This window comes from Coregonus clupeaformis, unplaced genomic scaffold (assembly GCF_020615455.1).
Source record: "Coregonus clupeaformis isolate EN_2021a unplaced genomic scaffold, ASM2061545v1 scaf0384, whole genome shotgun sequence".
In the NCBI taxonomy this organism is placed as follows: domain Eukaryota; kingdom Metazoa; phylum Chordata; class Actinopteri; order Salmoniformes; family Salmonidae; genus Coregonus; species Coregonus clupeaformis.
In genome coordinates this window covers 84,691-95,960 of record NW_025533839.1, presented here as the reverse complement: position 1 = coordinate 95,960, position 11,270 = coordinate 84,691, and the positions used below count along the sequence as shown (strand labels likewise).

At 40.5% G+C, this 11,270-nt stretch overlaps 1 protein-coding gene across 2 annotated transcripts in view; it reads left to right on the top strand.

Annotated features, from left to right (window-relative positions):
- The first annotated feature begins 3,660 nt into the window (after positions 1-3,660).
- Positions 3,661-11,270, top strand: part of cfap161 (cilia and flagella associated protein 161) — a 43,746-nt gene continuing 36,136 nt past the window's right edge. For both annotated transcript variants that reach the window (XM_041869458.2, XM_041869459.1), the window contains exons 1-5: positions 3,661-3,863; positions 4,001-4,090; positions 4,289-4,424; positions 6,493-6,568; positions 6,652-6,733. In XM_041869458.2, the coding sequence (XP_041725392.1) occupies positions 3,792-3,863; positions 4,001-4,090; positions 4,289-4,424; positions 6,493-6,568; positions 6,652-6,733 (456 nt within the window). In that variant the 5' untranslated portion in view covers positions 3,661-3,791. The remainder of the gene's footprint in view (positions 3,864-4,000; positions 4,091-4,288; positions 4,425-6,492; positions 6,569-6,651; positions 6,734-11,270) is intronic.

Below are 11,270 nucleotides of genomic sequence, written 5' to 3'. Positions count from 1 at the left end.
GGGGAGGGGAAAGAGAGGGACAGCTGAGTGTCATAATCAGTGTGCCTGGAGGTCCCCATCCATCTCTCCATCTTCATCCATCCATCTCTCCATCTTCATCCATCCATCTCTCCATCTTCATCCATCCATGTCATGTGACAGGCCAGCTGCAACACCGACCTGGTTGTAGGAACTTTCTGGACCTGTTCTTCCTTTAACACACTAGTTACTAGTTAATAGCTCATGTCTGATTCACTGGGTTTATAAAGGAAAATAAAGGAGAATGAAGCGGAATAAACCAAGATAAAAGAGAATAGAGGAGAATAAATGAGAATAAAATGTATGAAAGGATAATAAAGGAAAATAAAGGAGAATAAACCAAGATAAATGAGAATGAAAGAGCAAAAATGAGAACGAAGGCGAATAAATCAGGATAAATGAGAATGAAGGAGAATAAACAAGAATAATGGAGAATAAAGGAGGATAAATTAGAATAAAATAGAATAAGGACAATAAAGGAGAATAAACCAGGATAAAGGAGAAGAAAGGAGAAGAAAGGAGAAGAAAGGAGAATAAACCAGGACAAAGGAGAATAAAGGATGAATAAACCAGGACAAAGGAGAATAAAGGATGAATAAACCAGGACAAAGGAGAATAAACCAGGACAAATGAGAATAAAGGAGAATAAACCAGGACAAATGAGAATAAAGGAGAATAAACCAGGATAAAGGAGAATAAACCAGGATAAAGGAGAATAAAGGAGAATAAACCAGGATAAATGAGAATAAAGGAGAATAAACCAGGATAAAGGAGAATAAAGGATGAATAAACCAGGATAAAGGAGAATAAACCAGGATAAAGGAGAATAAAGGAGAATAAACCAGGATAAAGGAGAATAAAGGAGAATAAACCAGGACAAATGGGAATAAAGGAGAATAAACCAGGACAAAGGAGAATAAAGGATGAATAAACCAGGATAAAGGAGAATAAACCAGGACAAATGAGAATAAAGGAGAATAAACCAGGACAAATGAGAATAAAGGAGAATAAACCAGGACAAATGAGAATAAAGGAGAATAAACCAGGATAAAGGAGAATAGGTTTTGGTGATTCTGAGACAATAGGTCGTTATCAATAAAATGTCACAATATCATTCGATTTTGCTGCTGGGGGGCAAGGAGACCCGCAGCTCCGCTAAAACCAATGACAACTATGTGCTGTTTTCAAGGGATTGGTAAAGAAATGTTAACTATTTGTTTGCAATATCATCACGTCTTGAAGAGCATAGTCAGAACTACGCATTTCCGATTATTCCACATTTAGCTCCATCATCAGAGTTTTACAGCAATCAGTAAACATCAATTGATCATGGTTTTTTCAAGAATCATGAGGATAGCCAGATCCATTTGTTATGTAGCTAGCTAGCTAAAGAAAACAACATGTCATTTAGCTTGCTTCATCAGAGATGAGGCTTTTGGAAAGATTTTGATATCGCAGTTGGTCTACTGTCAACATCACTATAGATGGCAAGCAAATCAAACAATATTTGGATATAGCCATCTAGTTTATCCCCTGAAAGTTAGCTTGTTAACTAGCCATATTGACGTGATCTGTTATTAGCTAGTTACCCAATTTGATGTGGTCCTTCAATTAATGTAGCCTATTATGTCTGTCAGCAGAAATCGTGATTAAACACTCTTAAAAACAATGTTGAAAAGGGGATAATGTTAGCTAACTTCCCTAGGTAAGCCTACGTTGGTTGGAGAAAAAAGTACATTAGGTCTCCTTAACACTATGTTTAGCCAACTGTACAAAGTTTCTATCGGTAGCTTGCAAAGTAAACATTATCAGCTAACAAACAGTAACGTTACATCAGCATATGCACCCTTCTGCTGCTTGACAGGCAGACCCCACAAATGATTGGAAATTAACCTAAACCACTCATACTTGTCAGATAAAGTAGCCTTTTATTTTATATCACTCAAATATCCAATTAATGGTGGCCAATATTGAGAGATATCGTGAGGCTACCCTGACATATCTGAAATTACATGATCAATTGATGTTTACTGATCATTAAAACCATGCAGTTACTTGCTGTATAACTCTGATGATAGATATAAATGTGGAATGAACTGAAATGTGTAGTTCTGACTATGCTCTTCAAGAGGTGACGATATTAAAACCAAATAGTTAACATTACCTTAACAATCCCTTGAAAACGGCACGCAGTTGTCAATAGTTTTAGCGGAGCTGCAGGTCTCCTTGCTCCCCCAGGGGGCAAATCTAACGCTCGGCACCTTACTGTGACGTTTTATTGAAAACAACCGATAAGGCCTCAGACTGTATTGTTACTGCCAGACTGAACCAAACTGGACCAAACCGGACCGGACCAAACAAGACCACACCAGACAGAGACAGCTCCCCTCCCCAGTAGTCACAGGGCCAATCTGAAATGGCACCCTATTTCCTATCAGGCTCTGGCCAAAATAAGTACACTATAAAGGGCATAGGGCGCCATCTACTCCCACTAGGCCCTCTATGTTTAGTATTTAGATCAACATTAATAACAGAGCTATGCTTGTAGATGTATTCTATTACAACTGTGACATTTTGATAAAATGAAAATCATTACTTTTGTTCATAAGAAAAAAAAATATTAAAAAAAATAAATTTTTCCTATGTGTTTTCTCTTGTCAACAACCGAGGTCCAGTAGTGGTATGACTTTTGAACTTGGTGAATATATCCACTGACAACCAGTGTTGGGGAAACTACTCTGAAAATATAGTTTACCAAGCGACCAATTACGTCACACTAGAAGAAGTAGCTACACTAAAGCTACCATTAAGACAAATATTGTTTACTTAACTAAAGTTACTTTGAAAAAGCAGTTCACTACATACAAACTACTTTGTGAAAATGTATCATATCTAAATCTGAAATATCGTAGAGAATGGATCACTCTGGAGTCAGAATGTGTAATTCAGCCCGATAACAAAAATGATGTTTCAAGTGAGAATAAGGAAGGTCTGATGCAAAAAAAGAAAGGACATTCTTGCCTGATTCCTTCACCCATATTTTATTTTATTTTTACAAAAAAAGTATTGTGTAATTCCAGTAGTTAGTTCCACCACTACATGGGAGAAAATAATGTACTACTGGGAACACTACCAAGATTTGAATTTAGTCCAACTACCACCAAGCTACTGCAAAATGTAGCTGTATTTAAGCAATAAGGCCTGAGGGGGTGGTATAGGTTCCTTACTGATATTATAAACTGGTTACCAACGTAATTAGAGCGGTAAATATACATGTTTTGTCATACCCATGGTATATGGTCTGATATACCACGGCTTTCAGCCAATCAGCATTCAGGGCTCGAACCACCCAGTTTATAATATTAGTTGAATTACATAGTTCAACACTCCCCAACACTGCTGACAACTGCCTGTAAAAGAGAACTAGTATAGTTCATCCTGACACCTTCCATGTCTGCCGAGGTGAGAGAACACTGCCCTTTTTAAGTTGTTTTAATTAGTGTTTTTGGATGTATTTTTGTGTCTCTTTTCCTGTAGATGTATTGTGTAAAGTCACTGCATAGACTAGTCCAGGTCCACCCTCTGGTGGAAGATAGCGGAACTGACGCCATCACGGCATTCCGGTTACCATGGAGACGACTAAACAGAGCCTGTCTAGTTGTTTTGGTTGGAGAGCTTGGCTAGGTAGCTAGAGGATAAATACTAGCTAGTTACTTAGCTAACTTACAATAAGTACACAAAATTACACAAGCATAACAAGCATCTTCACCACCATGGCTCACGTTAGGACATACAGACCAAACGTCCGTGTTGGAAACTGGAGGGAGGACGTTACATTGGAGGAGGTGAGTCTGTCTCCAGAACAGCACAGGTGTTTTGTTGGTGTTAAAGCAGTATTCGTTTTTATACAATATCGTTTTTGTTTGGGGACTTCACTGATGTCTCTGTCCCTACACACACGCTGAGCTGTCTCTCCTCACAGGACACACTGAAGGACTTCTTGGAGAGGAAGGAGAGGGGAGAGCTGATGGTGCAGAAAACTGGCTTCCTCAAAGAAAACATCCTCAAACAGGTCAGAGTATCTTAAACAAGACATCACACACTAGTCTTTTCCTGCTAGCTCTGACATTGCTGAAAGCTACTTTATTGAGGACAAAGTACTTACTATGACTGAGATATGGAGTTGTGCTACCTAGCTACCTTAAGATGAATGCATTAACTGTGTCGCTCTGGATAAGAGCTGCTAAATAACTAATGTGTGTGTGTGTAGGTCAGCCTGTCTGTGTCTCAGGGAGGTGCAGTGTGTTTTGGTGACGTGGTGATGCTGGTAAATGTGAGCGGAGACAATAGCTGTTCAATCAGCATCGATGCTGACCTGACCAGCCTGGGGGAGGGGCCTAGTCCAGGTACCTGCACACCAGAACCCTAGCCCAGAGGGAGTGGCACTAAGCCAGAACCCTAGCCCAGAGGGAGTGGCACTAAGCCATAACCCTAGCCCAGAGGGAGTGGCACTAAGCCAGAACCCTAGCCCAGAGGGAGTGGCACTAAGCCAGAACCCTAGCCCAGAGGGAGTGGCACTAAGCCAGAACCCTAGCCCAGAGGGAGTGGCACTAAGCCAGAACCCTAGCCCAGAGGGAGTGGCACTAAGCCAGAACCCTAGCCCAGAGGGAGTGGCACTAAGCCAGAACCCTAGCCCAGAGGGAGTGGCACTAAGCCAGAACCCTAGCCCAGAGGGAGTGGCACTAAGCCAGAACCCTAGCCCAGAGGGAGTGGCACTAAGCCAGAACCCTAGCCCAGAGGGAGTGGCACTAAGCCAGAACCCTAGCCCAGAGGGGAGTGGCACTAAGCCATAACCCTAGCCCAGAGGGAGTGGCACTAAGCCAGAACCCTAGCCCAGAGGGAGTGGCACTAAGCCATAACCCTAGCCCAGAGGGAGTGGCACTAAGCCAGAACCCTAGCCCAGAGGGAGTGGCACTAAGCCAGAACCCTAGCCCAGAGGGAGTGGCACTAAGCCAGAACCCTAGCCCAGAGGGAGTGGCACTAAGCCATAACCCTAGCCCAGAGGGAGTGGCACTAAGCCAGAACCCTAGCCCAGAGGGAGTGGCACTAAGCCAGAAGTAAATATTTAGGTTTTTCAAAAGACAAGCTTCATCCATGTCACCAATGTGGATACTGTTCCAACGATGATGATGGTGATGATAGTAATGATGATGACAGTGATATTGATGATAGTGATGATGTTGATAATGATAGTGATGATAATGATAGTGATGATGATGATGATGATGATAGTGGTGATGATGATAGTGAGATGATAGTGGTGATGATGATGGTAGTGATGATAGTAATGATGGTTGTGATGATGGTAGTGGTGATGATAATAATGATGGTTGTGATGATGGTAGTGATGATAGTAATGATGGTTGTGATGATGGCAGTGGTGATGATAATAATGATGGTTGTGATGATGGTAGTGATGATGATGATGATAATCGTCGTAATAATTATAGTGGTAATAATGATAATGATGATGATAGTGGTGATGATGATAGTGGTGATGATGATAGTGGTGATGATGATAGTGAGATGATAGTGGTGGTGGTGATAGTGGTGGTGATGATAGTGGTGATGATGATAGGGGTGATGATGATAGTGGTGATGATGATAGTGAGATGATAGTGGTGATGATGATAGTAGTGATGATGATAGTGGTAATAATGATAATGATGATGATAGTGGTGATGATGATAGTGAAATGATAATGGCGATGATGATAGTAGTGATGATGATAGTGGTGATGATAATAGTGGTAATAATGATAATGATGATGATAGTGGTGATGATGATAGTGAGATGATAGTGGTGATGATGATAGTAGTGATGATGATAGTGGTGATGATGATAGTGGTGATGATAATAGTGGTAATAATGATAATGATGATGATAGTGAGATGATAGTGGTGATGATGATAGTGGTGATGATGATAGTGGCGATGATAATAGTGGTAATAATGATAATGATGATGATAGTGAGATGATAGTGGTGATGATGATAGTGGTGATGATGATAGTGGTGATGATAATAGTGGTAATAATGATAATGATGATGATAGTGAGATGATAGTGGTGATGATGATAGTGGTGATGATGATAGTGGTGATGATGATAGTGAGATGATGATAGTGGTGATGATGATAGTGGTGATGATGATAGTGGTGATGATGATAGTGGTGATGATGATAGTGGTGATGATGGTGATGATGATGGTGATGATGATGATGATGATGATAGTGACTGTATTTATTACGATGAGGATGATCGTTTTGATGATAGTGATGATGATAATGATTATGATGATGAAACTAGTGATGATGATAGGGATGATGATGATGATGATGAAACTAGTGATGATGATAGGGATGATGATAGTGATGATGATAGGGATGATATGATACATGCTGTTTGTCTCTCAAGCCATCCAGGCTCCCTGTGGAGTCAGTGGGGGGAGGAGTCTTCAGCCATGCACACGCAACGCATTCATCATCAGCAGGTACACACACACACGCACGCACGCGCACACGCACACAGAGGAATAGGGTTAGGTGTTTGTAACACTGCTGTGTGTGTGTCCAGTGTGGATGGCAGTGCGGAGGGAGAGCCTCTGCGCTTCAATCAGAGTTTCGCCCTCAGAACAAGCAGTGGCTTTGCTGGAGGGGTGAGTACATAGAACTACATATTATACTCTATAATATAATACATACGTTTAACCTAACCCTAACCCATAGAACTACATATTAGAACTCTATAATATAATACATACGTTTAACCCTAACCCTAACCCATAGAACTACATATTAGAACTCTATAATATAATACATACGTTTAACCTAACCCTAACCCATAGAACTACATATTAGAACTCTATAATATAATACATACGTTTAACCTAACCCTAACCCATAGAACTACATATTAGAACTCTATAATATAATACATACGTTTAACCCTAACCCTAACCCATAGAACTACATATTAGAACTCTATAATATAATACATACGTTTAACCTAACCCTAACCCATAGAACTACATATTAGAACTCTATAATATAATACATACGTTTAACCTAACCCTAACCCATAGAACTACATATTAGAACTCTATAATATAATACATACGTTTAACCTAACCCTAACCCATAGAACTACATATTAGAACTCTATAATATAATACATACGTTTAACCTAACCCTAACCCATAGAACTACACTACTGTTCAAAAGTTTGGGGTCACTTAGAAATGTCCTTGTTTTCAAAAGAAAAACGTTTTTTTTTGTCCCATTAAAATAACATCAAATTGATCAGAAATACAGTGTAGACATTGTTAATGTTGTAAATGGCTATTGTAGCTGGAAACGGCTGATTTTTAATGGAATATCTACATAGGCGTACAGAGGCCCATTATCAGCAACCATCAGTCCTGTGTTCCAATGGCGCGTTGTGTTTGCTAATCCAAGTTTATCATTTTAAACGGCTAATTGATAATTAGAAAACCCTTTTGCAATTATGTTAGCATAGCTGAAAACTGTTGTGCTGATTAAATAAGCAATAAAACTGGCCTTGAGACTAGTTGAGAATCTGGGGGAAGATATATATATATATACACACTACCGTTCAAAAGTTTGGGGTCACTTAGAAATGTCCTTGTTTTCCATGAAAACATACATGAAATGAGTTTGAATAGGAAATATAGCAAAATGAATAGGAAATGTAGTCATTGACAAGGTTAGAAATAATGATTTTTAATTGAAATAATAATTGTGTCCTTCAAACGTAGCTTTCGTCAAAGAATCCTCCATTTGCAGCAATTACAGCCTTGCAGACCTTTGGCATTCTAGTTGTCAATTTGTTGAGGTAATCTGAAGAGATTTCACCCCACGCTTCCTGAAGCACCTCCCACAAGTTGGATTGGCTTGATGGGCACTTCTTACGTACCATACGGTCAAGCTGCTCCCACAACAGCTCAATAGGGTTGAGAGCCGGTGACTGTGCTGGCCACTCCATTATAGACGGAATACCAGCTGACTGCTTCTTCCCTAAATAGTTAATGCATAGTTTGGAGCTGTGCATTGTCCTGTTGTAGGAGGAAATTGGCTCCAATCAAGCGCCGTCCACAGGGTATGGCATGGCGTTGCAAAATGGAGTGATAGCCTTCCTTCTTCAAGATCCCTTTTACCCTGTACAAATCTCCCACTTTACCACCACCAAAGCACCCCCAGACCATCACATTGCCTCCACCATGCTTGACAGATGGCATCAAGCACTCCTCCAGCATCTTTTAATTTGGTCTGCGTCTCACAAATGTTCTTCTTTGTGATCCGAACACCTCAAACTTCGATTAGTCTGTCCATAACACTTCTTTCCAATCTTCCTCTGTCCAGTGTCTGTGTTCTTTTGCCCATCTTAATCTTTTCTTTTTATTGACCAGTCTGAGATATGGCTTTTTCTTTGCAACTCTGCCTAGAAGGTCAGCATCCCGGAGTCGCCTCTTCACTGTTGACGTTGAGACTGGTGTTTTGCAGGTACTATTTAATGAAGCTGCCAGTTGAGGACCTGTGAGGAATCTGTTTCTCAAACTAGACACTTTAATGTATTTGTCCTCTTGCTCAGTTGCGCACCGGGGCCTCCCACTCCTCTTTCTATTCTGGTTAGAGCCAGTTTGCGCTGTTCTGTGAAGGGAGTAGTACACAGCGTTGTACAAGATCTTCAGTTTCTTGGCAATTTCTCGCATGGAATAGCCTTCATTTCTCAGAACAAGAATAGACTGACGAGTTTCAGAAGAAAATTATTTGTTTCTGGCCATTTTGAGCCTGTAATCGAACCCACAATTTCTGATTCTCCAGATTCTCAACTAGTCTCAAGAAGGCCAGTTTTATTGCTTCTTTAATCAGCACACCAGTTTTCAGCTATGCTAACATAATTGCAAAAGGGTTTTCTAATTATCAATTAGCCGTTTAAAATGATAAACTTGGATTAGCAAACACAACGCGCCATTGGAACACAGGATGATGGTTGCTGATAATGGGCCTCTGTACGCCTATGTAGATACAGTGGGGGAAAAAAGTATTTAGTCAGCCACCAATTGTGCACGTTCTCCCACTTAAAAAGATGAGAGAGGCCTGTAATTTTCATCATAGGTACACGTCAACTATGACAGACAAATTGAGATTTTTTTTCTCCAGAAAATCACATTGTAGGATTTTTTATGAATTTATTTGCAAATTATGGTGGAAAATAAGTATTTGGTCACCTACAAACAAGCAAGATTTCTGGCTCTCACAGACCTGTAACTTCTTCTTTAAGAGGCTCCTCTGTCCTCCACTCGTTACCTGTATTAATGGCAACTGTTTGAACTTGTTATCAGTATAAAAGACACCTGTCCACAACCTCAAACAGTCACACTCCAAACTCCACTATGGCCAAGACCAAAGAGCTGTCAAAGGACACCAGAAACCAAATGTGTTTACCTGCACCAGGCTGGGAAGACTGAATCTGCAATAGGTAAGCAGCTTGGTTTGAAGAAATCAACTGTGGGAGCAATTATTAGGAAATGGAAGACATACAAGACCACTGATAATCTCCCTCGATCTGGGGCTCCACGCAAGATCTCACCCCGTGGGGTCAAAATGATCACAAGAACGGTGAGCAAAAATCCCAGAACCACACGGGGGGACCTAGTGAATGACCTGCAGAGAGCTGGGACCAAAGTAACAAATCCTACCATCAGTAACACACTACGCCGCCAGGGACTCAAATCCTGCAGTGCCAGACGTGTCCCCCTGCTTAAGCCAGTACATGTCCAGGCCCGTCTGAAGTTTGCTAGAGTGCATTTGGATGATCCAGAAGAGGATTGGGAGAATGTCATATGGTCAGATGAATCCAAAATATAACTTTTTGGTAAAAACTCAACTCGTCGTGTTTGGAGGACAAAGAATGCGGAGTTGCATCCAAAGAACATCATACCTACTGTGAAGCATGGGGGTGGAAACATCATGCTTTGGGGCTGTTTTTCTGCAAAGGGACCAGGACGACTGATCCGTGTAAAGGAAAGAATGAATGGGGCCATGTATCGTGAGATTTTGAGTGAAAACCTCCTTCCATCAGCAAGGGCATTGAAGATGAAACGTAGCTGGGTCTTTCAGCATGACAATGATCCCAAACACACCGCCCGGGCAACGAAGGAGTGGCTTCGTAAGAAGCATTTCAAGGTCCTGGAGTGGCCTAGCCAGTCTCCAGATCTCAACCCCATAGAACATCTTTGGAGGGGAGTTGAAAGTCTGTGTTGCCCAGCGACAGCCCCAAAACATCACTGCTCTAGAGGAGATCTGCATGGAGGAATGGGCCAAAATACCAGCAACAGTGTGTGAAAACCTTGTGAAGACTTACAGAAAACGTTTGACCTGTGTCATTGCCAACAAAGGGTATATAACAAAGTATTGAGAAACTTTTGTTATTGACCAAATACTTATTTTCCACCATAATTTGCAAATAAATTCATTAAAAATCCTACAATGTGATTTTCTGGATTTTTTTTCTCATTTTGTCTGTCATAGTTGACGTGTACCTATGATGAAAATTACAGGCCTCTCTCATCTTTTTAAGTGGGAGAACTTTCACAATTGGTGGCTGACTAAATACTTTTTTCCCCCACTGTATTCCATTAAAAATCAGCCGTTTCCAGCTACAATAGCCATTTACAACATTAACAATGTCTACACTATATTTCTGATCAATTTGATGTTATTTTAATGGAACAAAAAAAAACGTTTTTCTTTTGAAAACAAGGACATTTCTAAGTGACCCAAACTTTTGAACGGTAGTGTATATATATTAAATGAACATACAGACAGAAATTAACCACAAAAGCTAAGTTTAAATAACGGAATTAGGTCCAACACATGGAAGGTACAGTGGAATCCTGAGACATGTAAACAATCACCATTCTAAGAAAATCCTTTCAGCATAACAGCTGATAAATCAGGTTCTAGGTCATTTAAAAAAGGTTCCCATACTTTGTAGATCTGTTTTGGAATGTAATGTACAGATATTCAGATATTCCAATGGCACCATTCAAATAGTATCTCATGCCAGTCTTTAACAGAAGGGACCTGGTCATTAATCCACTGTGAGAGGATGTTTTTCCTCTCTGTGAAGGTAAGGATGTTGCAAAGCCTCCTCTTACCCACAGAAGTAAC